Source organism: Chenopodium quinoa, unplaced genomic scaffold, assembly GCF_001683475.1.
Source record: "Chenopodium quinoa cultivar QQ74 unplaced genomic scaffold, ASM168347v1, whole genome shotgun sequence".
Taxonomy (NCBI): Eukaryota; Viridiplantae; Streptophyta; class Magnoliopsida; order Caryophyllales; family Amaranthaceae; genus Chenopodium; species Chenopodium quinoa.
In genome coordinates this window covers 2,197,314-2,225,193 of record NW_018742372.1, presented here as the reverse complement: position 1 = coordinate 2,225,193, position 27,880 = coordinate 2,197,314, and the positions used below count along the sequence as shown (strand labels likewise).

Here is a 27,880-nt window from a genome sequence, read left to right as displayed (position 1 = left end):
TTTCTGCAGGTATCGGCATTAAATAGGATGGTTTAAGATCGCAGAACGTTATGAATCATTCTCCGTCCCAATCGATCTACTTCGACTAGCATTTTCAAAACTTATGTTTTTCCAAACTCAGTCAAAGTGGGGGCTTCCTAGATGATTGTGTCTCCCCAAAAACCAAACCAAGTAATGAATACCTTTCACGTCTTTGATTAACGAGTTCGGTAAAGAGTTGAAGAGTCTCGTGAAATTTCCTTAAACCTTGAAAATATTTATAACCTTACCTAACATTTTTTAATCCAAAATCAATCATTTCGTGTCTTTAAACCCAAAATCATTCATTTCGTGTCTTTAAAATCATTCATTTCGTGTCCAAACCACAAAACCGTCCAAAACAGTTTATTTGGGTCCATAATCTCAATCCAATTATTATTTAGTTGGATGGGGTTTGAAAAGAGCTTTCCAACGATATATTATAAGCCCAAATCCGACTTAAAACAAATAAGTTAGGGCCAAAATACTGAACCAAGCCTAAACCGGACCTAGGTCCACCTTACCTAAGACCCAATGATTATGTGGGGGTCCAAATACCTTAATCCCAATCCTAAACCAATTAGGATTTATTAGGAGCTTCTAGAAGTCTCTAGAAGTATCTTTTTTATCCTTTCCGAAAAGATAAAGATCAAAGAGTTTGAGATTGAATAAAACTTCTCTTTTAATAATTCTAAACTGACATTGTCTCACTATTTCAATCATATCTTAAATTCTACAAAAAATATCAATTTGATTCCAATTGGGTTAGAAATTAGAATTCAATAGCTTTCCAACGATATATTATTTATCTTATTCCAATTTCAGATAAAAAATTATGATAAAAACAAATATCGCAAAAACTGGTGTCCAACGCCCCGTAATAGTTCCATCGTGCCACGACGGACTCTGTCACGCCACGATACTCCTATTGCTCCGCGTAAAAAGAGTTTTATTCCGATTCGAATTCTAATCTTTTCTAATTGATTCGACTTTCCCCCCCTCCCAATAAATAGAGGTCGTTTTCCCCCGTTTTTAACCACAAACAACCAACAATCATCAATAATCCTCTCTAATCATCTTAATCATCTCTTATTTCTCTTGATTCCATGTTCTAAGCCTTAGCCTAAGCACACCCTAAACACATCCTTGATATTCTCCCCAATAAAACACCATACCTCCTTTGCAAGACTTGAATACTCCTAGCCATAATCCTCGACGTTGCCTTCGATCTTGACGTGAAAGGTTGATAGTTCTTAGGGTTTGGTCCCATATCTATATTTCAATTCATATTTGATTTATTCACTTTATTGATTTAATCTTTCTTGAAGTTTACTAACGTGTGTATTGTTTTAATAACAAGAAGGTTGAGGCATCACAGTAAGTAATTCAATTACTTAATTATTCCTTTGTTTTTTAAGTAGGAATCTAATGAGTGGCATTTATGCCACTATTCCACCCTTTTTCACTAATGATTTTCCCTCATTTGTCACTTGTTTGCGCCTTCTCTAACTGTTTTCACCTTTGTTTTGGTTACTTTTGTTCTTTCTCGTGTTTTTCCTCTTCTTTTAACTTTTTCATTTGTTTATTTCTTTTCTTTGTTGACTTTGAAGGTTTTTGGCACCTTAGGATGAAGTTAAAGGAGCTAATGGGGCTAAGGAAGAGGATAAGATGCTAAGGAGAGAGGGCGCGCAACTCTACAGGGAGCCGGGGGCGCAGGTGTCCAAGCCGCAGGCACGGACAGGATGAATTGGAGCTCATCTTTAGAACCTGTAGAAGACTGGTCGCGCCCTTGGAGAGGGCTCTCCCCAGTCACCTGCGGGCACGACACTTCATGACGCGGGCGCGGCATTTCGAGGCCCTGATTTCCTGATCCTCAGCCACGACCCCTCCCAAGCTGGGAGAGGCCTCTCCACCAACCACCGCGGGCGCAACATTTCATGACGCAGGCGCGACCTCCTGGGTTTTGCAGTTTTGTACCCAGCTTGGAGAGGGAGCGGCCTTGCTCGAGAGGGCTCTCCTTAGTTCATTAGTTCCGGAATTTTGATGTAATATAAATAAACTTTTTCTTGAATTTTAGGGGGGAGGCTATTTTCTAAATACAATTAGAACTTTTTAGTGAGAGAAATTCTAGTATTTAGAGAGAGAAAGTTGCTTAATCTTCTAGTTTTCATCATTGTAATAAAGATTTCTTCAAGTTTTCCTCAATTCAATGCAAGTATTTCATGTTTTGTTCATCAATCAATCTTCATAGTAGTAAGCTCTTTACTCTTATCTTTTGTTTGGTTTAATTGCTTTTGATAGTGTTGATTTCCATTTATTTCCTTGCTTTACTCTAACCTTTTGTTTGGTTTAATTACTTTTGATAGTGTTGATTTCCATTTATTTCCTTGCTTTACTCTAATCTTTTGTTTGGTTTAATTGCTTTTGATAGTGTTGATAGTGTTGATTTCTTTTTCCTTGAATTTGAATCATGTTTAGCTTTGTTTAGGTTGAATCCATGCTTAGTGTAGTTGTGATGGCTAGTTTCTCTTATCTAGCTTAGATTTCTAGCTAGGGAAAGGGGTGAAGATCATGATAGACTGGGATTAAATTGACGATTGATTGGATTTAGCCTTAAGTTGATGATTTTGTGCTTAAATTGTTTAGAGTTATTGATGTGCACCTTTAATTCCAATATTTGAGTTCTAGGTTAGACGCATGGGAATGATCTAGTTTAGTTTTGACCTATCTCATCAATTTGCTTGAGTAATTGCATGGGAATGAATTATTTGAGTAGAATTTGTATTCCTTGGTATGAATTCATGTTGATTATCATTGTTGTCTTACTTGATCATGATTGGAACCCCATTTCCCTAGTGTTTTGATCATATTTCTCTCAAATATAGTTTTCCATCCTTATTTTATTGTTTCTAGTTTGAAATTTATTATTTTGCTTGCTTTAATGTTTTCAGTAGATAATTTGATCATAGAAATTCAGGAAAACAATCAAAATACCCCTTGTTACTTGCATTAGATTCTTAACTCCACTTTGATTGTGCAATGCCCTGTTTCCTTGTGGTTCGACCCTAGATTGCCACTATCTAGTGTGAACTTGATAGATTTAGGTTAGGATTATAAATTGTTGGTTTGATTTAGGATAGTAGACATGACCTATTATTTGGCGATCAAATTTTTGGCGCCGTTGCCGGGGAAACGGCTAGTTTTGCACTCTTATTTTGTTGTTATTGGGTTTGTTGCTTTTCATTTTTGTTCATTTACTCTCGTGCTAGTCATTGCTAATTATTTTCTTAGCTTTGGTGAATGCTAAGGTGGTCTCAAGGACCACCCACACATTACATTGACCACGAGATCGACCGTACTTTGAGACAAGTCCGTAGGCTTTATCAAGAAGAGGCGCGAGGTCTTGGTATTATTGTTGAGAGTGAGAGTGATTCTTGGTCTTGAAGTTCTCAAAGTGAGGCAATGGTGAGACAAGAAGATGGTATTTTATTTCGAGAGTTTGGAAACCCGGAGGATTATGAGCTCACGGGAGGGATTTTGCTACTCGTCACGGAAACCAATTTTACCATTCATCCCCAATATACAAGGATGGTACAAGCGGAACAGTTTTTGGGTTCTCCAAGTGTAGATCCTATTGAGCACCTTGATAGATTCCTTGAGCTTTGTGCTATGATTCAAACTAATCAAGTTTCTCAATAGTACATCCGAATGCACTTAATTCGACAATCTCTTTCGGGTAGAGCCAAGAAGTGGCTCAAGCAAGTCAAGCCAAATTCTCTCACAACATGGAGAGAGATAGTCAAGGCATTCTTGAAGAGGTTCATTTCCGAGGAATAGATCGCCGAAATGAGAAGGAAGATTGAATCATTTGAACAAGAAGCGGATGAGACCCTTAGTGAAGCATAGGAAAGGTTCAAAGAATTGGTTCAAGCATGTCCTCACCATGAATACAATCAAAGCTTGATTTGAGTTTCTTTTATGATGGGTTGGAACCTATCTCTAGAGCAAACTTGGATGCGGGGGCGGATGGTCAATTAATAAAGATTCCCCTAAACCAAGTTGAAGCAACAATTGAGGAGGTGACTAGGAACTATTCATGGGGAAGTAGAAGAAGGACTACTCTTGAGAAGGGGAGAAAGGATGAGTTGGAGAAGCTTGATCTACTTCAACATCAAGTGAAGCTTTTGAGTAAAGGTGTAGACAAGTTGCGCTCTAGTGGAATTATTAGCTCACGCCCCTCACAAGTTAATGCTTTATCTTGTCAAAATTGTGGTGGTACAAACCATGATACATCTTATTGCGGAGGTTCGAACCCCGAGCATAATCTTGCCTTAAACTCAAGGCAAGATGGTTTTGTGAGCAACAGAGTTGGAGTTGCTTGGAGGCAACCACCCCCCCGGTTTCGCACCTCAACCCCAACAATGGAACCAACCAAATCAACCAACTTTAAACCCCTAATTCCAAAACCAACCTCCACTCTACAACCAAAACCAAAACTAAGGAGGAAACTATCCAAGGCAAAACCAAAACCAATTCCCTCAAAAACACCATGACCAAACCCCGCAACAAATGGACCAAGCCCAAACCTAACTCCTTCAAACCATGAGCCAAAAACTTCAAGCTTTTGGCCAACTAATCCAAAACCAAAACCAAAACCAACAAATACAAGAAGTCAAAGCCCATAATAAAATGGTGGACTCTCAATTGGCTCAATTAGCCGAAAGCTCTTCCTTCAATTCACCTACACTTCCTGGTAAATCAAACCCTAACCCCTCACATACCTACAAAACCGAATCTTGCAAAGCTATAACCTTAAGGTCGGGAACCACCTATGATGATCCAAAGAAGAAGGTTAGTGACGAGAAGAGAAGTGAGGATGAGGTGGTTAAGGATGGAGTTGTTGAGATGGGAAAGGGCATTGAGAAAAATAAGCTTAACGAGAAGAAGACACCGTCATCCCCTAGTGATGCGAGGAATCTTGATGGACCGGTCCCCTTTCCCGGTAGGTTAGCGGAAAAGAAGTTGGAGGAGAAGTTTGTTAAGTTTCTAAGGGTGATGAAGGGTCTACATATCAATATTCCCTTCCTTGAGGCAATCACACAAATGCCTTCCTATGCAAGGTTTCTCAAGGAGATTATTTCCAACAAAAAGAAGATCAATGAAGATATCGTCACTCTTCCTTTTCAAGTTAGTGCTAACATAAGATGCCCAAGAAGCAACAAGATCCCGGGAGCTTTACTTTGCCGGTTAAGATTAGGAATTTGGAAGCAAAGGGTGCCTTGGCCGATCTTAGGGCTAGTGTGAGTTTGATCCCATTGTCCATTTCTTGACAACTCAACATTGAAATGATCCCTTCAAGGAAGACAATTCAACTTGCTGACCGATCGGTAAAGTTGCCATATGGAGAGCTTGAGGATGTTCCCATTCAAGTAGGACATATCTATGTTCCTTGTGATTTTATTGTCATGGACATGGAGGAAGATGACAAGACACCTTTAACCTTGGGTCGTGAGGCTCTTAAGACCTTGGGAGCGGTGATCAATTGCATGAACAACACTATCACTTGTGAAGTTGCCGATGAAAAGATAGTGTTTGAATTTTCCAAGGTATTTAAGAACCCCATGGCGGAGAAGATTTGTAGAGTGGATTTGGTAGGTTCCCCTCAAGAAAAAGATCTTGTGAAAAGAGAGATGGGATTGAAACGGATTCCTAAGCCCCAATTCAAGAAATCAAAGGAGGTGGCCAAAGTATCTATGATGAATGAGGATCATTTGGTAGGAATCTCATCCTAGTTTGAAGACTCTCTTGAGGAGGGTGGGGTTTCCCCTCCGAAGATCGAGAATGCAAGAAGTGGTTCTTCTCAAAGGTGTTTGCGAAAGAGAAAGAAGAAGAAAAGAAACAACAACAATAAGAAGATGAATAAAGTTGAGAAAGTTTAGGTCCCTAAAATGCCTCCATTTATCCCTTTTATGGAGAGATGTTACAAGATGTATTCTTGCCCAAGCTTGGGGGCATGCATGCCACTTTCACCTCTAAGTTGAAGAAGGTGGTATCCTTTCATCCACCTTGAAAGAGGTGAAGGGTCAAGCTAGATACCCTAAACAAGCACTTCTCGGGAGGCAACCCGGAGGATTTCTAACCCTCATTTCCTTTTTCTCTTTTTTTATTTTATTTTATTTTCCCTTTTACCCTCTTGATTTGTGTACCTTGGACTTATCGTGTAGTTTTCTTTTGGAAGCATTGGAGCGGACTTACATGCGTTGAATTTATTTTGCGCCTTGATATCTTTTCAACAACCTCCCAGTGAGACCTTTCTTGTTTTTACTCTTTTTCTTTCTTTTGGTGTGTTTAGTTTAGGTTAGTTTAGAAAGAAGTTTAATGGTTCGAGGTTGTTTGCATTTGGTTCTAAGGAACCTGGGATCGTTGATGTTGTTATCGAACGATCATTTTATGACGATTGGGAAGTAATTAGATTTATATGCCTCGTTTGTGAACCCTTTTGATTTCTTCCTTCTTCTTTTGTTTTGTTTTCCTTTTTGTGTGGCAAAAATGACTATGGCAAGATGAAATGAATACGTTTTGGAATTTGCTAATACATTTGGACTTGATTGCTTTGATGATGTACCTTAGAATGCTTGTTTCTTCTTAATTGATGATGGAATACACGGTTTGAGAGTGCTTTTGGTTGAGTTAGAAAATTTTTACACTAAGGTGGCAAAGTTAAGAACTTGGAGGACATTTGAACCCTTAGTTCTCGGAAGTGGTAAGATGGAGTTGCTCTCTATAGGGAATTTGAAACCCTTGGTTGGTATATACCTATTTTAATCCATAGTGAGGTTACATTGTTCTAGCCTTCATCACCTTGTTGAGTGGCAATTTAGGATCCTTAGCTATGTATGTCTTAGTCCTTGGTCTGACCTCTAGCTTCTCGAGACCGTGACTGAGCCCCTCTAGGGGAGGACAAGGGCATTGTTCATTTTCTTTATCTTCTTTTTGTTTTGTTACAATTTTTTTTTTTCTATTTTGAATTTTCCCCTCTTGCTAACCCTTTGAGCCTATCCCCTTTTTTGATTATGAGGCACATTACAAGCCTTATGACCTTTCGTTTCCCTAACCCTTAGTTTGGTGATGCATTTTGGTTTAAGAGTTTGTTTTGTGTTGTGATGGTTTGAATGAAAATGAGAAAGTATTATACTTTTTGAACCAAGCAAGAAAGTAATTTGTTTATATGGTGGTTAATATTATCAAAAGCATTCAAGAAAAAGCCATCCATCGTGTAAAAAAAAATTCATAAAAATTCTGTAAACTTTTGAAAAGAAACAAAAACTACAAAAATATTTTAGTTGGTTTTATTATCTTCTCTATTTTAAGCATTGAGGACAATGCTTCGTTCAAGCTTGGGGGGAGCGTTCCTTCGTTTTTGTTTATATTGAGCGTTCCTTCGTTTTTGTTTATATTTTGTGTGATGGTGTTAAATAAGCTTGGGGGAGATGGCACTATTGGTATTTTTGCTTGATGTTTGGTGACTTCTCGAGTTTGTTTTTGAGGTTTGATCACCCTTTTGCTTCACTTAGGAAATTTCACCAAAATTTTCAAATTTTTGACCCACCTTGATCCCTAGCCTTACGTTACTACCTATAAAAGACCCTTAGACCCTTAAAGGTTGAATCAACATCCACTACTAGAAAACAGGCCATTTTCGACAGAAAAATTCCGTCGGAAACACCCTGGAATCCGTCGGAACAAGTTGTCGTAAACCCATTTGTAGAAAAATCGGCCTTTTCCGTCGGAAAGGAGTTTTCCGACGGAATTTTCTCGTCGGAAAAGGAGTTCCGTCTACCGGTACAAATCCGCCGGAAACTTTTCCGTCGGAAACAGCATTAAGAAAAATAATAAAAAAAAATGCAGCACCACCACCTTCAACCACCCAAAAACCCTTTTTAACACCACCAGCCCAAACCGGCCCACGCCCACACCCACACCCACCACCACGCCTAACCACCTTCAACCCATCCATGCACACCCACACCACGCCTAAACCCACACCACCCAACCACCTCCACCTAAACCATATTCGGACAGCCACCACCTTCACCCAGACCATCGCCACCCAGAATAAAAAAAACGAAAATTCATAAAAAAAAAACAAAAAAAACGGAAACACATCTAAGAAAATAAAAACAAAAACAAAATTGAATATACAAAATTAAATGTACAAAAACAAAATCAGCAAAACAAATAATACAAAATTGAATATACAAAATCAAAATTAAAAAAAAAAAACAGAACTAATACTCAAACAGAAAAATTGAATATACAAAAATCAAATTCAGCAAAACCAAACTAAGAAATTCAAAATAAAAGCCAGAAAAAAAACCAAATCACAAATAAACCCACGAATTCAAAATTAACTCACAATACTAAATAAAAATAAACATACCTTTTGAAATTTCATCTTTGTTGGGTTTAAATGGTCAAACTCGACCATGAAAATTCCAGATCTGGAATTTTCAAGGTCGAGTTTGAACAAAATAACCATAAACTTTGAATGAGAGTGTTATGGTGGTGGTGTACGGTGAGCACGGTGCTGGTGGAGGTGACGTACGGTGAGCAAAGGAAGGCGAGGAGAGGATAGAGAATGAGAGAGGAGAAGAGAAACGTTAGAAGAGGAGGGGTGGAGGTGACGTACGGTGAGCAGAGGAGGGCGAGGAGTGGAGAGAGAATGAGAGAGGTGTAGGGTTTCGTAGTGACCCCTCACTACGGGGAAAGAAACCCCCCAAGACTCGCCCCGATAACTAAAGCAATTAAACAAGCATAAACATAATTAAGCAATATTTAAAAGAAGAGAGAAAGAAATTATACCCTCAATGTGTGCTTCGCTCGCAAATCGAGCTCTTACTTCGAAAGCTCGAGCATCACAAGTGTGACCGCCTCCGACGGCTCGTACCCACGAACCCGACCCGAACGGTCTAAGTCCCGAACGTTAGTCGGGACCCGACCAATAAAAACTTGGAGTTTTACGAACTTAGAGGTTTTCTCACCTAATGGGAGATGCCTCATTGTGTTCTACTCAAGTGATTCCCATATGCCCAACACTTGGGTATTTATAAGGGAATGCTACTTGATTTCCCATTCTCCCACCAATGTGGGAGAATTTGCATTTCAATCATAAATGACAAGCAATAGATAATCAACAAGTGTCACATGGTGAGGAGAGGTTAGGTGAGGACCACATGGGGATCCATCACACCTTGCTCTCCAAGCCAAAACACCATCCGTTGGTCCCCACACAAAAACCGGACCACCTTGCCACTTGGCTGCCAAGGATGAGTTGCTGCCCAGCCACCCCACGCACATGCGCAGCCAGCAAGCACAGGCTGCCAGCCAGCACATGCTGCTCCCTGGTGCATGCTGCTAGGCGAGTGGCGTGGCGCTACTTGCTGGCACACGCACATGCCCAGCACGCTGCTGCCTGGCTGCGAGGAGATGTGCGATGGGCGAGGCCTTGGGAGCTTGGTGCGTACCATCGCTTAGCACGCATAGTCCACAACACAAGCACGCATAGCGAGCTGCAGTGCGTGTGCTGTGTGCTACCAGCTTGCGGTAGCCAGGCCCAACAAGCACATGCGTGCTGCTGGCCTTGCGATGCATGCAGGTTGTGCTTGGCCATGCCTAGCATGTTGCGATGGCTGGTGCTGTTATGCTAGCAAGCACGCCCAGCCATGCTAGCACAGCCACAACACGCACACACGTAAGGCACGCATCTTGCGATGCTTGAGCCATGCGATGTGCGTGTGTTAGGCGATGCTAGGCACGCATAGGATGATGACTTCGCCTAGCCTAGTACGCGCATGGATAGGCCAATGCGAGGGTACGGCTAGGCTTGTACTTGTTGCTTGTTGATTTTCCGTCTCGTCAAATTCCAAATTTGACTCGACTTACGACGATCGGTCTCGACGCTCCAAGCTCGATATCCGACGTCTTTGTTCGTAAAACTCCAACGAATTATCAAATCCTTCAGATTGATTCGTCGTCTTGGATCGGTTGTTCGATTGGGTTCGACCCGAAGGGTTCAGTCAAGATTAAGCTGTAATATTAATTGTACATTAATATTACTGATCGGAAGCGGCCTCCACCTAGGCATTCCGATCACTTGACCTTGCTGAAGAATTAGCTTTCCAATAATTAAGAACCCTCTATCGGAATAATACACTTATTATAAGGACACCATTCCTTTCAATCTCCCATTTGTCCTTCCGGACAAGTGTGCATATAGTGTATAGCCCATTTCCTATGTCGCTTAATGTCTCTTCGTGAACTATAAGGTAAGATTCATCGTCATCCTTATTACGTTCATAAGTGTTTCTCGATCTCCGAGTTTGACTGTCAATAAGCAGATGATTTCTAAAATCCATCTGAGCACGGCCATGCATTTTCACAGTCTCGCTCTTCGAGCGGCCTTGTAAACAACAAAGACATGTTCCCTATTGTTAATAGGGGGACATTCCCAGTCTTCCATTGTAAGTTTCTCTTACTAAGAGGATCTAGTCTCTCGAGTGTTCCTGTTATGATTCCCAGTTACGGCAGACGTTAGGAAACATCAAAGAGACTAGTTCTCAAACAAGAAAACTTCACAATACTCATGGTCGAGGAAACAAGTTCCGATAGCTATAATGAGAAATGTACTTATGACAATTTTGAATCTCTTAAAGTACTCTCATAGGTCAATCCAGTGCAGTTCCAAACTGGCACTTGTGCAAATGATTTATGACCATCATGTCCTTGCAGCACAAGAAACGGTGCTGTAAATCATACAACACACTAATCTCTGGTGGTCATCAATCGTCCATCAGTTAGATGACTTCCATTAGGGATAATTTTTGATTTAAATATTCAATGTTCACTTAACAGGTGTTTCTTTATCCAAGACAAGGTCTTGATACCCTATTTTAAATATTTTCACAAATCGAATGGACTCATTATTTGATTCTAAACCATAATCAAATAGTTTGTGGAATTTTATTAGCAAAATTTTAATTCCACCATGAAACTCTTTTATGTTTCATCTTATGATAAATGGCTTTCTTCAAATGTTTCAAGAGTAATACTCTTCATTAAACATTTATAGAAATCACACCCATACTTAATATGTTTGATTTCTTTCATGCAATTGCGAATGTTGTCGTACACTTATTGCATAGGTATAGCCACTATTACTTTGCAAATCTTAGCATCTTCATTATCGAATAATTTCATAATAAGACAATAATATTTTGAGAGTGTTATGGATCATATGTGATTTAGGATTTATTGTCCAAGTGATGGATCCCACTCATTTTCATGACTTGAGATCTTTCAACTTGACAACCTACAATCAACGTTCGACAATGAACTTTCCATTGAGCACTTTCCTTTTATTGCCTTCCAGGCAACAATATTCTCAACGTATATTTCAGTAGAAATTCTGACGTTGCTTTGCTCGGATTTTATTCCGAACGACTCACAAAGATTTGGGAGACCCTAATCACTTGTGATTATGGAAATTTACCTTAAATTTCAGTACATTATACATGGATCCGCATCCATGTTACCATTCTCAAGCCACGACGCATTCTAGCTCGTGCTTATAAACGACTTCCTTATTAAGGATCTAATCCTTGCTAAGGATGTGCTTGCAACATCAATTCTCAAATTACAATTGTTTCTATGCGTCAAGAACTTATCCCCTTTTACTTATCAAAGTACTTTGGATTTTCTTGACCATAATCTAACGATTCATTGCTTAGATTTAGATTTAGATTTATTGGTATTTTATACTTCTCATGCTCTAAGAATGTAAGTTGAGTGACGACTCCATATCATAGTATACATGATGGTTTTAATCGCAGAACTATTCCCAATATGTCTCATTCATGTGACCTTTTAGCTCATCTAGTTTCACTGAGTCTCGCTAAACTGTTTGCTATGTGATACGGTTGAAAGTCTCTACTAGAGCCTTTCTTGTTTGACTTAGTATTTGCCCAGCTTATACTTAGTTCAAACATTTACTTAGTTTTATACATATGGGTCGAAAGCCTTTTCAAGTCCTTCATGTTTAACACAGTAAATTCCTCTACTCGTTTAAACATTTCATTAAGTCTATCCAATAGATCTTAATTCCCATATGTACTAAGTGTCGCCTTTTGCTTGGTCCATTGTCGAAAATCATTTCAAATCTAAGCATTTAGCATTTGATAGTCATTTCACAATAGAGTTCACAAACTTCTTGTTGGACCATACATGATTGACTCTTGCTCCCACTAAACTTCTTGTTTATAAGAATTCCTATGATTCTCTATTAGTCAAACCTTTTATTGACTTTATGAGAATACATGTTCCAATTTCATATGCAATGCTTCATTTAATCCCACAATGGATTTCTTGAGCTTGCTTTCAAATCAAGCATTTATTTAGAATTACAAAACCCTTAGACTGTTTCCATAGTCTCTTCCAAAATCCAATTTTAGGAAGGCGGTTTCGTATTTTTACCATATTTCATATGCGCAATTTTGCTAGAACAATCACGAAAAGACTTTAGCGTTCCGATTGGTGAATAGGTTTTTATTAAATCAACGCCGTGAATTAATTGTATCCTTTTCAACCAATCTAGCTTTGCATGCTTATACATTTCCATATTTGTCAGTTTTTCCTTGAAAACTTATTTGCGATTGGTGGATCTATCACCCTTTACGCAAATGAATCAAGTTCCAAACATGGAGTCTATTTCGGATTTTATGGCCTCTAACCATTATTCGGAATTTCAATTTGTCGTAGCTAATTTACAAGACACTATTCTCTCACCATCCAATGGTGAATAATATGTCTGTAAGTCTTAGGTTTATTTCTAACTTAATAGAAATTTATAGGATTCAATCCAAGCCTTTGGTGAATTCTATACCTATACAGGGTAATAGGTTGAGCATTTGCATTGTCTGTTTGATTCTAACCAATCTTATCAACTACTTCTAAAGCAATTTGATTGTTAGTTTTATCAGGTTGACATTGTTGCTCGTCCTCTCAAACTTTGTCCGAGTTGAGCATTTACATTGTCTGTTTGATTTTGACCAATCTTATCAACTGCTTCTAAAGCATTTTGATTGTCAGTTTTATCAGATTGACATTGTTGCTCGTCCTCTCGAACTTCATCCGAGTTGAGCATTTACATTGTCTGTTTGATTCTGACCAATGTTATCAACTGCTTCTAAAGCATTTTGATTGTCAGTTTTATCAGGTTGACATTGATGCTCGTCCTCTCGAACTTCTTCCGAGTTGAGCATTTACATTGTCTGTTTGATTCTGACCAATCTTATCAACTGCCTCTAAAGCATTTTGATTGTCAGTTTTATCAGGTTGACATTGTTGCTCGTCCTCTCGAACTTCGTCCAAGTTTGATTTTCCTCCCACTTGTCATTTTGGAAAGGTGTTACTTTCCAGAAAGACACCATTTAGAGCAACAAATACTATGTCCTCAATTAGGTTGTGGAGGTAATGCCCATAGTCTTACTTGAATACTTACAAAGAGAAATGTATATTGTCTTCGGGTAAAAGTTCGTTGTGAAACAAACAGTTAGCTACTTCTCGAGCTATCTTAGCCCTTATTGAGCCACTAGCTCCCACTGAGTTAATGAACTCCCACTGAGCTAAGAGCCCTAAACATATACTTGAAAAGACGCTAGAAACCATTTCTATCCATAACTGAATATGGTGTCCTTTCTTAGCTTAAATACTTTTGTTTAATGTAACATTAGTCATTTGTGCAAATATTTAAGAACTATATAGGAAGGGATGTGATCCATCATCATTTGAGTCATTTCCAAGTGGCATCGAGTTCTCCGTCAAGATTCTATCTAATAGAGCCTTGAGTACGTTCTTGTTGTTAGTGACATTGCTAAAGGGTTTGGAACACAAATCATGTCCCTGACTTGAACTTTATGAGTTTCATGGTTGGGAAATGTTTGTTTATAATCAAGCGTTCTTGACTCATGGCTTATGCGACCATGTCATTCAAGTAAACCTAGCAACTATTGCTTTTACTTTTGAATGTGAGTCTTTCCGTGTGTAAACGGATCGTTTGCTGATTATTATGGAACACAATAACCATTATTTGTTCCAGCCTTGGCTTAAAAAGGACTTTAAACAAAACAAGTGACCTTACAACTGATGTAGCATTACTTGCTTCATTCTAAGCTTGTAAGTCAATAACTTAGCTTATCTTCAACGGTTTGAGGTCACTTTCAAAGTGGAACACTCAAGAAGTATCCAATACTTGTGAAGATAACGATTTGCTAAGTTGGCCATAATAACATGAACTCAAGGGTAGAAAAGGAATCTCATACTTTTCTTTGTTCCTTGTTTCCTATATTTCTTATAGTACATCATCTCATAACTTTAAGAACCATTTCTTTAAGTTCTTCGACTTTTACACTTTGTTAGGCATAATTAAGCATCTAATGCGCCGCAAAACAAAGTTCTATCTTTTCAACTAATTTGTGCCTGAATTACTTCATCAATGTGTCCTACTCATAAGCGTATGAAGTGAAAAGATATGTTGGTTTGTCAACTATTGACAATTTTGAGTTTTTCAACTCAATATTTCATGTTTGTCAAAACTACCTAGTATTTTGAAAACATGACATCCAACCGTCCTTTCAAACTTTAGTCGATTATGAGAAGTTGTATCTTAGAAGTGCCCTTTTCTTTCTTTGAGAACCATTCTCGAAAGATTTCTTTTACCAATCAATGGAAACAATATAATATGATTAAGAATTCTACTAATATATAAGTGCAAAGTTTAACCATTTATCAAGATCATAATAAGTTTGAAATTCAAAGCATACATGTAAATTTTCAATCTTATTATGCGTCTTATCCACGCATTGAAAAATTGTCCCTTTTAGGCGAGAATAAGACGATTCCAAGATCCCAAAAATCAGAAAGTGATTAAGCATGCTTTGGCTTGTCTTAACACTTAATATCTTAGGGTAAGCAATCCAATTGCTAATAGCTTTAAGCTACTCTCGGTTTGATAAAATGTCTCACCTAATGCATCCTTGACATTTTATCTCTTTTGCCACGACATCTAAGGACTCCTTACTGATATCGTTGAGCTTAACCAAGACAACTCGTATACCTAGTATACCTTACATTCCTAGGGAAGTAGTAATGTCTCGCTTTGGCGTAGTCCATCACATACGCGCATTAGTTCGGTAAGTGTTGTTCTTGGAACGACAATTTTTAGCTCAATATTATTAAGGGACCTAGGGTTTCTATGTTGGTTGATTTAAGTGAACTTAATTAATCATCACAACATTTGAAATCCTAAACATGCATCTAGCATATAAATATATATATATATATAAGCATAACAATATATATAAAGCATAAGATAAATGCATTTGGAAACTAGGATGACCCCTTGAAATCTTCAATTTCCATGGGTCTTCATCTTGGCTCGTCTTCATCGAAACGTCGTCTTGAGACATCTTGGCCAAATAAATAGCTAGCTAGTACGACTAAGATTAATCTAAAGTACAAAAATACTTAATGGTTCGCAGACTGTATTTAGATTTACAAAAATACATAACGGAACGCAGTCCGTATTTTCTATCCTAGTCGGGCCCCACTAGTTGCCATTTTCAATAACCTGTTTTGAAAACAATCTTCCATTCACCCATTCACTATTTGTGAATGGCCCATGAAAATTACGAAATACATAATTAAACACGCAAAACTAGTAACTAACTTAGGTGGTTAATCCGATTAATGCGCCTAATTAAAACTAGTCAAAGTTGTTTAATTCATTATTTCTAAAAAGCAAAAAGCTTACGCGATCAATTAAGCTCCCACTAAATTTTGCAAAAGCCGGAAAAATCGAGTTCTAACCTCGTTAAAATAATTGCATGAATAATTTAAAACGGCAAAATTTTCGCAAAATTGCATAGCTCAAAATTAAGCCAAAACCGCCCACTCGCATCCTACTGGGTTGTGCACCATGGTTGCTAGGAAGCCCATGGCCTGTGCATGTGGTGCTGGTTGCTAGCAAGCACGCCTAGCGCAGCTTGCTCTGCTAGCTAGCACGAGCAGCACGCTACGCATGCTAGCTGCTAGCTGCTAGCTGGCGCAGGCAGGAGTGGGCTGGCTGGCTGGGGCTTGCTGCCTCGCTGCCCAGCAGCAGCACAAGCACACAAGCAGCCTAAGGCCCATGCACCCAGCACACGCTTCACGCAACAGCAACCCTCGCACGCATCGCACAACAGCATCATGGCTTGGCCCCTTGTGCGCATCTAAGGCAGCCTACATGCGGGCTGCTGAGCAGCCCGACTGGCCTTGGTGACGCTTGGGGTTTTGGCCTCCATTTGCATGCATTTGTCTCAGGATTTTAATCCCGATTTACGTGCGACGTAAGATTAATCTAAATTTATTTTAGAATTAATTTAGGGCAAAATTGAAAATAAAACAAGTCCAACTTAATTAAATTCAATTTTAACGGTGCATAAGTCTAATTTTCCAAAATTACTTTGGAACATTTTAGGTCTTTCTTGATGCTTAAAATTTAAAGAGCTATGTCCATAATTAATTTAGCCAATATGCAAATGAATAATGGATTCGACAAATGGGAGTTGGAAAAACAAATTAACCATCTAATGATAAAATTTTTTCCAACTTTCATACTTGTGTAAAATATCAAGATTACATCTTCCAATATGAAGGTTAATCAAATTTTACTCACAAGCATTTGAACTTCATGGATTTTAATCAACCAAACATGAAAAAAATCCAAACTTTGTTCAATATGGAAATTAGGGTTAAAGTTCCAATCAATTAAACATTTAAAGATTAGATCTTTAACATACTTGGGAACTTAAAATTACACATTCACATCAAACATTCACACATAAATGCAATTTATTTGCATAATTGTGAAAAATCAAGTTTGTGTGACAAAAAGCATATCAACTCAAGCACTAATTAAAACTCCATAATTATGCTTGAGGATAATTAAAATAGCAGTAGATTACGGATGCAATAATGCATTTAATCTAACTTTGTAATGCTTGCATTAATCAAGGCTTAAAAGGATTTAAAATTTTCGTTGAAAAACGAAATCCCCCAGAAAAATGGGTTTCTGGTTGGAATTTGGCTTCTGGATAGCCCTAAAAGGAATGAATCTGTTCCAGAATGTCGATTCCACCCAGAATTCACTATTTTTGAGCCAAAATCTGTGTTCGACAACCAAATCGAGAAAAATACGAGTTTAAAATTAATTAAAATGAGCTTCTAATCTAATTAGAAAAGCAAAACTAGAAATTAAATCTTACTTAAAACCACCTTAATTAATAAATAATTGCAATAATTAAAAAAGAAGCGCGGCTCCGATACCGCTGTAGGGTTTCGTAGTGACCCCTCACTACGCGGAAAGAAACCCCCCAAGACCCGCCCCGATAAATAAAGCAATTAAACAAGCATAAACATAATTAAGCAATAATTAAAAGAAGAGAGAAAGAAATTATACCCTCGATGCTTGCTTCGCTCGCAAATCGAGCTCTTACTTCGAGAGCTCGAGCGTCACAAGTGTGACCGCCTCCGACGGCTCGTACGCACAAACCCGACCCGAACGGTCCAGGTCCCGAAGGTTAGTCGGGACCCGACCAATAAAAACTTAGAGTTTTACGAACTTAGAGGTTTTCTCACCTAATGGGAGATGCCTCATTGTGTTCTACTCAAGTGATTCCCATATGCCCAACACTTGGTTATTTATAAGGGAATGCTACTTGATTTCCCATTCTCCCACCAATGTAGGAGAATTTGCATTTCAATCATAAATGACAAGCAATAGATAATCAACAAGTGTCACATGGTGAGGAGAGTTTAGGTGAGGACCACATGGGGAACCATCACACCTTGCTCTCCAAGCCAAAACACCATCCGTTGGTCCCCACACAAAAGTCGGACCACCTTGCCACTTGGCTGCCAAGGATGAGTTGCTGCCCAGCCACCCCACGCACATGCGCAGCCAGCTAGCACAGGCTGCTAGCCAGTACATGCTGCTCCCTGGTGCATGCTGCTGGGCGAGTGGCGTGGCGCTACTTGTTGGCACACGCACATGCCCAGCACGCTGCTGCCTGGCTGCGAGGAGCTCTGCGATGGGCGAGGCCTTGGGAGCTTGGTGCGTGCCATCGCCTAGCACGCATAGTCCACAGCACAAGCACACATAGCGAGTTGCAGTGCGTGTGCTGTGTGCTACCTGCTTGCGGTAGCCAGGCCCAACAAGCACATGCGTGCTGCTGGCCTTGCGATGCATGCGGGCTGTGCTTGGCCATGCCTAGCATGTTGCGATGGCTGGTGCTGTTATGCTAGCAAGCACACCCAGCCATGCTAGCACAGCCACAACACGCACACACGTAAGGCACGCATCTTGCGATGCTTGAGCCATGCGATGTGCGTGAGTTAGGCGATGCTAGGCACGCATAGGATGGTGACTTCGCCTAGCCTAGTATGCGCATGGATAGGCCAATGCGAGGGTACGGCTAGGCTCGTACTTGTTGCTTGTTGATTTTCTGTCTCGTCAAATTCCAAATTTGACTCGACTTATGACGATCGGTCTCGACGCTCCAAGCTCGATATCCGACGTCTTTGTTCGTAAAACTCCGACGACTTATCAAATCCTTCGGATTGATTCGTCGTCTTGGATCGGTTGTTCGATTGGGTTCGAACCGAAGGGTTCAGTCAAGATTAAGCTGTAATATTAATTGTACATTAATATTACTGATCGGAAGCGGCCTCCACCTAGGCATTCCGATCACTTGACCTTACTGAAGAATTAGCTTTCCGATAATTCTGAACTCTCTATCGGAATAATACACTTGTTGGAAGGACACCATTCCTTTCAAGAGGAGAAGAGAAACATGAGAAGAGGAGGGAGAACGGCAAGGAGATGAGAGGAGGGAGAAGGGCGAGGAGATGAGAGGAGGGAGAAGTAGAAACCAGAAGAGAAGGGAAAGAGGAGAGGAGGGAGAAGGAGAAAAGAGGCGGAATAGAGGAGTGAGAAAATAGGAATGAGATCCGGCTTTTAAATGTAGGGTTTTTTTTTTTTTTAACCTGAATTCCGACGGAAAATTCTGTCGGAACATAAATTTTCTGACGGATTTTATTTCCGTAGGAAGTTTGATATTCCGATGGAAAATCTTTCGACGAAATTTTTTTTTCGTTGGAAATTTTACGTTCCGACGAAATTATCCGTCGGAAATTCTTTATTGTCCTACGGATAAATATTTCGTCGGAAATTTCCTACGGATAAAAAAATTCGTCGGAATTTCTTATTTTTCCGACGGAAATTCATGTCCGTCGGAAATAGACCTATTTCTAGTAGTGATCGGTTGAGGGAGATACTTTTCAACCCTATGGATAGAGTGTGCATGGCTAAGACGTCGGGATTACCTCCTCAAAGATTTACATTTCTTTATCTTTTTCCGGTTCCTTCGAGGAATCATGAGAAACTAGCTTAAGGGTGGATTTGAAACTAGTGGAGAAAACGCGGACCGTTTTGGATGGGACTAGGGCGGAGAATGATATCACTAGTTCTCTATGCTTAGCATAGGTTTGTCTCTTTCAACCATGAGCATATTAGAACGTGTTTTCCCTCGTTTAATTGAGAAAGGTGAGTATTCTTTAGCGCTTGTCTTTTCTTTTGAGTTCGAATGGTGCATTTTTCCACCCTAAAACTTGATTTGTTTTCCTAAGCCTTGCCATGTTGTGTTAGTCTTTGTAGTGTTTTCTTTTTCTCTTCTCTCTTAGTTTTGCTTGAAGACAAGCAAGAGGCAAGTGTGGGGGATTTTGATGAGTGGCATTTATGTCACTATTTCACCCTTTTCACTAATGATTTTCCCTCATTTGTCACTTGAATGCGCCTTTTCTAGCTGTTTTAACCTTTGTTTTGGTTACTTTTGTTCTTTCTCGTGTTTTTCCTCTTCTTTTATCTTTTTCTTTTGTTTTATTTCTTTTCTTTGTTAACTTTGAAGGTTTTTGGCACCTTGGGATGAAATTAAAGGAGCTAAGGAAGAGGAGATGATGCTCAAGAGAGAGGGCGCCAGCTCTGCAAAGAGCCGCGGGCTCGGACATGATGAATTGGAGCTCATCTTTAGAACCTTAGAAGGTCGGCCGCGCCCTTGGAGAGGAATCTCCCTAGTCATCCGCGGGCGCGACACTTCATGACGCGGGCACGGCATTTCGAGGATTTCCCTTGCTCCTCAGCCGCGACCTCTCCCCAATTGAGAGAGGCCTCTCCACCAACCACCGCGGGCGCGACATTTCATGACGCAGGCCCAGCCTCCTGGGTTTTGTAGTTCCGTACCCAGCTTGGAGAGGGCGCGGCCTTGCTCGAGAGGGCTCTCCTTAGTACGTTATTTCTGGAATTTTGATGCAATATAAATAGACTTTCTCTTGAATTTTAGGGGGGAGGCTATTTTCCAAATATAATTAGAACTTTGTAGTGAGAGAAACTCTAGTATTTATAGAGAGGAAGTTGCTAAATCTTCCAGTTTTCATCATTGTAATCAAGATTTCTTCAAGTTTTCCTCAATTCAATGCAAGTATTTCATGTTTTCTTCATCAATCAAGCTTCATAGTAGTAATCTCTTTACTCTTACCTTTTATGTTTGGTTTAATTGCTTTTGATAGTGTTGATTTCCATCTATTTCCTTGATTTTACTTGTTTGATTGCTTTTTCCTTGAATTTGAATCATGTTAGCTTTGTTAAGATTGAATCCATGTATGGCTATTTTCTGTTCTCTAACTTAGATTTCTAGCTAGGAAAGGGGGTAAAGATCATGATTGATTTGGATTAAATTGTCGGTTGATTGGATTTAGCCTTGAGTAGATGATTTTGTGCTTAAATTGCTTGGAGTTATTGATGTGCACCTTTATTTCCAATATTTGAGTTCTAAATTAGATGCATGGGAATGATCTAGTTTAGTTTTGACCTATTTCATCAATTTGCTTGAGTAATTGCATGGGAATGAATTATTTGAGTAGAATTTGTATTCCTTGGTATGAATCCATGTTGATTATCATTGTTGTCTTAGTTGATCATGATTGGAACCCCATTTCCCTAGTATTTTGATCATATTTCTCTCAAATCTTGTTTTCAATCCTTATTTTAGTATTTCTAGTTTGAATTTTCTTATTTTGCTTGCTTTAATCTTTTTCAGTAGATAATTTGATCATAGAAATTCACCACTAGTTGAAAAACTTAAATGAGCACCGCAGAATGCGCACCAGTTTTAAAAAAACCGGTGCGAAAAAATGTAGGCAAGATTGAGGGGAAGAGTTAATAGCACCGGTTCGGTTTGAACCGGTGCGAGTACTATTGTACAAAAAAAAAAAAAAACCACCGGTCATTTTGATTTTCTTTCTTTCTCTTTCCTCGATCTCTCCTCCACTCTCATCTGCCTCTCTTTCTCCTCCATTATTGAAGCGTACTCAAAATTCTCCATTGAAGGGTCTTCTGAGCTTTCTCTCCTCCACTGAAGCAGTCTGAAAGGTTAGATGCTTCTTTTTCTTTAATCATTGACCTAATTTAATTAATTAATTGTCACTATATACTCAATTTAGGGTTGTTCGAAGTTGGATAATTGAACTATTGGTTATAGATACTTGAGAATTTAACATAATTTTTGGAGTCTAGTTTGATGATCAAGTCAACTTTGGTTGCTAATGTGTTGCAGGGTTTGGTTTGTGGAACGTACTCGAAATTCTCCATTGAAGTGGCTTTAAACTTTATGAGCTTTCTCTCCTCCATTAAAGCAGTCTCTAAGGTTAGATTTTGACAATCTAGTGTTATTGTGTTAATCATGTATTTAATTGTTAGACTGTCAGTATATACTCAATTTAGGGTGGTTTCGGTGGTGGTGCAGGGGGGGTGGTTGTCGGGGCTGGGCTGGGGGCTAGGGCCTGGGGAGTGGCTGTCGGGCTGGGTCGGGTGGGGAATTGTTTAATTAATTTGCATGTTCAGTGAGGAACTTGAAATTGCGACATGTTTATTGAACTTGAAATTGCAACATGTTTATTGAAGTTGAAATTGCTATTATTTTCGGCTTTGTTAAATTTGGATTTCTTTTCAATTGATGTTGATTAGTTCTGTTTGACAATTGTAACTTCGAGGCATTGTCTATCAAATTGACATCCATGCTTGTTGGGTTTGACAATGGTAATAAGCGTGGGTTATTACAATATTTGTAATTTGTCAAGCATGGTCACAGACCATATGTTTGTTCTGTAGATCTTTCTGCTTATTTGTAGTTTATGTAGTTTGTGAAGTTAAAATACTTCTATTTGGTGGCAGGTCATGCATTTGAAGCCCGTATATATGCCGAAGATGTTCCAAAAGGGTTTCTCCTTTCTACTTGGGTTCTTCCTGACCTTCAACCTGTTCTAGAATCAGATACAAGTTTTGGCACCTTTTGTCAGTTTTTATGTGTACAATTATAATAGTGCACTTTAAATAATCTTTACCCCCGCAATATAGAGGTTTACAGGTGGTTTTGTCAGATTAATTGTTGCACCAAGCTCGTTCAGTTTCCCCTTCTATTGGAATGATCAATTTCAATATTGGAGGAACGCTTTGATTTTTAAATTAATGGTGTAGATGTGATATGTCTAATTTTGCATGATGTTATGATTTGTTAGAGTGTTTCTCCTTCACAAATCACATTTGTTACTTGTTTAAGTCCACCTGTCATTTTTGCTGCTCTATAACATACTTTCTTGTCAAGTACTCAAGTTATCTTCTTTGAACAGTTCGTGTTGAAGACAGGAGTTGAACAAGGAGACGCTGTTAGTATGCATTACGATCCCATGATTACAAAGCTTATTGTTTGGGGAGAAAACCGTGCTACAACATTAGTTAAGCTGAAGGATTGCCTATCAAAATTTCAGGCATGGATCTAGAACCTTTTTTGCATCTGTTTTTGCATTCTGTGCTTGGTTAACAACTTAACATCAATTATTGTTGATACAGATTTATGAAACCTGTGATATATCCTTGATTTACCATGAGATTGAGATGGTTGTCAAATAATTTGCTTACCAGTTATATGTCCAATACCATCTTTGATGCTAACAAACTTTATGTTAGATATCATGCATGCTATAAATCTAGGATTGTTTTAAAATGTTGTTCCTGCTCGGTCTGCTTGACTTGCAAGAACTGTCAATGATCCTTTAGACTTGTCATGATCGCTATATAGCCTGTACATGTAATGCATGCACTTCATTTTTGTTGAGTCCTTGATTGTCCAAATCCTTGTTTTCAACTAGGCACTGTAGTCTTTACTAATATTTATGGTGTATTTGGAAAGATAATAGCAAGCACATATACATTTGGAATGGCCTACAATACCACCACTTTTGGCTAAAAATTGGGATAATAGCAAGCACATATACATTTGGAATGGCTGGTTTGGTGGTCAAGGTTCTCATGAAGAATGAACAGAAAGTAGAGGCAGGGCAACCAGTATTAGTAATGGAAGCTATGAAAATGGAGGTTTGTGCCGCATACATTTTTTGTATAACTTTTTATCTGCTCCAAGTCTTAGATTCTAATGGTTTTAAAATGCTGTACTTCCTGATCCAGCATGTTGTAAAGGTTCCTTCCTTTGGTTTTATTCACGGGCTTCAAGTAGCTCCTAGGCAGCAAGTTTCAGATGGTAGTATTCTCTTCATTGTGAAGGTGTATCATCTTCCTGCTGATCATGCTTTTTCATTTTAAAATTTAACAATTTACAGATAAAATTGCATAAAATAATTGTTATTACGTTGTTGAGACATGGATTTTGAATATGTATATACTAATTACAACTTTTATGCACCATATATTCCTTCTATTACTGTTCTTAGTTTATCTGAGAGGGTCATATATGGTATATCCTTGAGTTGTGCTTTTTTTTTTTTTTTTTTTTTTCTAATCTTCATAATGTTCTATTTAATCTTAGGAATGGTGCATAAAAGTTTTTGGGTATTCTGATTGCTGTTGGTGAGGCTGCAACCAGCGCTTAGGGGGAGCCCTCTCCAAGGACCCGCAGGCGCGACATCGAGAGGAGAGGGTGCGGACAGGGTTTTGAATTCTCCCTCGAGTTCCTGAAACAAATATTTACATCATCTCAACATAGGTTCAGTTGCTTACCTTTGCTTGAGTAAGAAAAGGTCAGCTAGGGTCAAAGTTATAGGCATAGTAAGTTATTAATTAAAACAGTTGATCATTCTATTCTAACTCTTTAGGTGAAGTTCTCTACTTCCTGTATCTTTGTTAATAATGTCTTAAGTTGTACCTATGCGCACCCGAATTACAGAATCATCCTACAACAAATATCCATATATTTCTTGTTGAGAAAAAAATTAGTCTTTGATGCATTTTTCCTCATATATGTAAGCAGAAAATAATGAAGAAATTGGAGACACAAGGGATATTGATAACATCACATAAGGATATTATCATGAGGAAGGACTTATTGATCAAGATCTTGAACATGAAGATGCATGTTCGCATAGTGAACCACTAAACGGTGAGGAACTCATGAATGTAGTGGAGGAAGAGGAACTTAACATGTCAGCACTCAGCAGGTATGACTTAATTATCACTTAATTCATATATAAATGACAATTTGGTTTATTTGTCTTGGTTTATTTTGTGTTTATGATGTCAGATGATAATCTTAAAATGCTAATTTTATTGTATTTTTGCTTGTTAGATGCGACTGTTGTTGAAAAGCCGGCTGAGGTTAGGAAGAAGCCAGCTAAGAGGTTTGATTTTGTGTTTGAACCAAACCAGAAAAGAGAGCAAAAGCAGCAGCTAAGACCAGGGGCACAGACTTTGTGTTTGATTTTGTGTTTGTACTATTACAACCTTGTTTAATGAAAATATGTAGCTTTATATATATGTTAGTGTTTCTATATCAATTTAAATGAATTTTTTTTTTTTTGAGGGTATTTTTGGCACTGATTTTGAAACAGAACCGGTGCTAAAAGTTTTTTTTTTTTTAATTTTTTTGGGCCATTTTTCGCACCAGTTCACTGCAAGAACCGGTGCGAAATCTTTTGGTATTTGTCATCCCTCAAATAAGGACCGGTTCAAAACTGGTGCTAAATGGGGGTTTTGAACCGGTGCTCATTTGTATTTTTCGCCTAGTGCACGAAAACAATCAAAATACCCCTTGTTACTTGCATTAGATTCTTAATTCCACTTTGATTGTGCAATGCCCCGTATCCTTGTGGTTCGACCCTAGCTTGCCACTATCTAGTGTGAACTTCATAGAGTTAGGTTAGGATTATAAATTGTTGATTTGATTTAGGATAGTAGACACGACCTATTATCCGCCGATTAGAATCATGCTTATGATTTTTTTTTTTCTTCTTTTTTTTTTTTTCCTTTTTTTCCTTTTTTTTATTTGTTTTTTTTTTATGATTTCTAGTATCATGTTTAGGATGTTGATTTTGATTCCTAGTATCATATTTAGGATAATTCTTTGATTATTATGATTTTTATTAGTAACATGCTAGGATTTGTTATTAATCCGTTTAGTATCATGCTTAGGATCTTGCTATTGACGAGGTTTTGATTATGATGATGATTGTTGTATTAACTTTATGTTGCTTGATTATTTATGATTTATTGTTATTGCTTGATCACACCCCTTCTTGCAGGTTTAAAGGGAATTTGTACTTGAAATCACGGCTAATAAGATAATTAATAATTTGAATTTAGGTTCAATATGATTTTAATTCAAGTGATCACCAATAATATATTTGATTGTGCAGTGTTAATCAACTAACGTCAATTAAATATGCTTAGGATTAATTTGATGTACGTATGTTGATTGAAAAGCGCACATGAATATCATAAAAATTAAGTATAGGCCGATTTAGGGCGGGTTCAATCTCTTTTAGATTGGATTCGTACCATTGTAGGGAATTTTTCAAAACTCATCTTTGAGCCCCACGGTGATCATGTTTTTAAGCATGGTGGCGTCCAAAGAGAAGGAAGCTAGAAATAAAAGAGTCGCCAACAAGTTTTAGGAACTTGTAAACTATTCATGGGTGTGAAGGTTACACCTCATTCACGATCACGGAGATCGCTAACTCCATAGTGGTCCGGAACCATAACTGGACATTTGGAGATGATGGTACGAATCCAACCTAAAATAGATTGAACCCGCCCTAAATCAACCTCTACATAATTCTTATTATGATATTTATGTTTGCTTTTTGATCAACATACATTCATCAAATTAATCCTAAGCATACTTAATCTACATTGGTTGATTATTAATTAACAATCAAATCCATTATTGGTGACCACTTGAATTAAATCCATATTAAACACTAATTATCTTATTAGGCGTGATTTCAAGTACAAATTCCCTTTAAACTTGCAAGAAAGGGCATAATCAAGCAATAATCATCAATCATGAATAATCAAGCAATTTATATTTGACACAAGAATCATCATCATAATCAAAATCATCAAAATATGATAAGCAAGATCCTAGGCATGATACTAAATGGGTTAATAACAAACCCTAGCATGTCACTAAGTAATCAAGATCAAAGGTTTAGCCGAAACATGATACAAGAAATCATAATAAATGATTCGGGGTCTTTTCTGTGTCTTGCGAGAGAGTTACAATTCCAAGACTGGATCCGTGCGCCTGTACCTGCAAAACAACGGAGACTCCGGTTGGGTGGAGTTCCGCCTCCGAAGATCAAGTTAGAACGTGTTCGGATGTAAAAAGAACGGAAAGTAAAGGGGATCAGGCTCCTCTTAAAAGAGAAGTGATCATCCGACTATCTCAGACACCCTCGAAATCCGAGCCTTAGCTATGAAGAAGTGAAATTAAATTTGGAGTTAATGCTCAACAATTAATGTACACGTGTGTTTAATAATTTCTCAATCCTGTTCCCTAGGGGGAACATCTCCCTTTTATAGGGTCTCGTAATGTGTGCCAGTCGTAGGTTTACAGAAAACCTAGGTTTGACTAGGTTTCCTTGGAGTATGGGCCTTGGAAGGCTACTTGTCCAAGTTGGCAATCTGTCTGCCACGTGTCATGCCCTGATTGGTCCACTTTGGACTCTTCGTTGAGTGACACGTGACGGACTCTGGTTGGTCCATGTGGATAACACATGGAGGGCCCTGACAGGTCCATGTGGAGGACACGTGGCAGAACCGGATTGGTCCATGTGGCCGGGTAAAAATCCCCTAATCATTTGCCCCATACAAGGGTGACGTGGCATGCCACGTGGCACTTGTGACAGGCGTCAGCTTGTGAGTGGAGGACGGTTTTAACCGTTTTTCCCACTCTTTTTTAATTTTTTTATTTGAAGGGTCACCCTTAGAATTCTCATGCCCCCCTATATAAGGGACATGTCCTAATCATATGTTCACACCTTTGCAAGAATTTTTCGACGTAGAACCTCTGGATTTTTAGAACTTGAGATTCTCTGAGAAAAACCTTTGGACCGCCTGCTTCCTGACCGCCTGTTCGTTACAGTCCACCGAGATAATTTGCAAGCGCCTCCAACAACTTCAATTTAAAGGTAACCGCCTGTTTTCTCTCGTACTTAAACTTGTTCTTTTTCCTTTTTGAAAAATGGTTTCCCAAAAGTACACGGAACGGCCTTGGTTAGTGATCTTTCGGTCACCGGGGACAACTGAGTCTAGAACTAGGAGTGCCGACTGCCCCTTGGTAGACCTCTCTTTGTGAAGTACCCCGAGTCCGACTGTCTATATGTTTGTGCAGAACACCATGGCCAGAATCAAGCAAACTTCCAGGCA

At 38.8% G+C, this 27,880-nt stretch overlaps 1 protein-coding gene and 1 long non-coding RNA gene across 3 annotated transcripts; both read left to right on the top strand.

Moving 5' to 3' along the window:
• Positions 1 to 20,894: 20,894 nt before the first annotated feature.
• On the top strand, positions 20,895 to 22,989 carry LOC110696892. The gene is made up of 3 exons (XR_002506410.1): positions 20,895 to 21,595; positions 21,780 to 21,869; positions 22,397 to 22,989. It is a non-coding gene; the product is annotated as an uncharacterized LOC110696892 (long non-coding RNA).
• Positions 22,990 to 23,411: 422 nt separating this feature from the next.
• LOC110696877 (methylcrotonoyl-CoA carboxylase subunit alpha, mitochondrial-like) lies at positions 23,412 to 25,503 on the top strand. Of its 2 annotated transcripts, XR_002506409.1 has the most exons (5): positions 23,412 to 23,596; positions 23,687 to 23,759; positions 24,045 to 24,283; positions 24,486 to 24,672; positions 24,801 to 25,503. XR_002506409.1 is itself a non-coding variant. In XM_021874215.1 (3 exons), the coding sequence occupies exons 1-3, from the start codon at positions 23,504 to 23,506 to the stop codon at positions 24,087 to 24,089; spliced, it is 234 nt and encodes a 77-aa protein (XP_021729907.1). In that variant the 5' UTR covers positions 23,412 to 23,503; the 3' UTR covers positions 24,090 to 24,255. The 2 variants fall into 2 exon arrangements, 1 of the variants encoding a protein (XP_021729907.1); XM_021874215.1 differs by lacking the exons at positions 24,486 to 24,672; positions 24,801 to 25,503 and having other exon boundaries at positions 23,687 to 23,782; positions 24,045 to 24,255.
• The last annotated feature ends 2,377 nt before the right edge of the window (positions 25,504 to 27,880 follow it).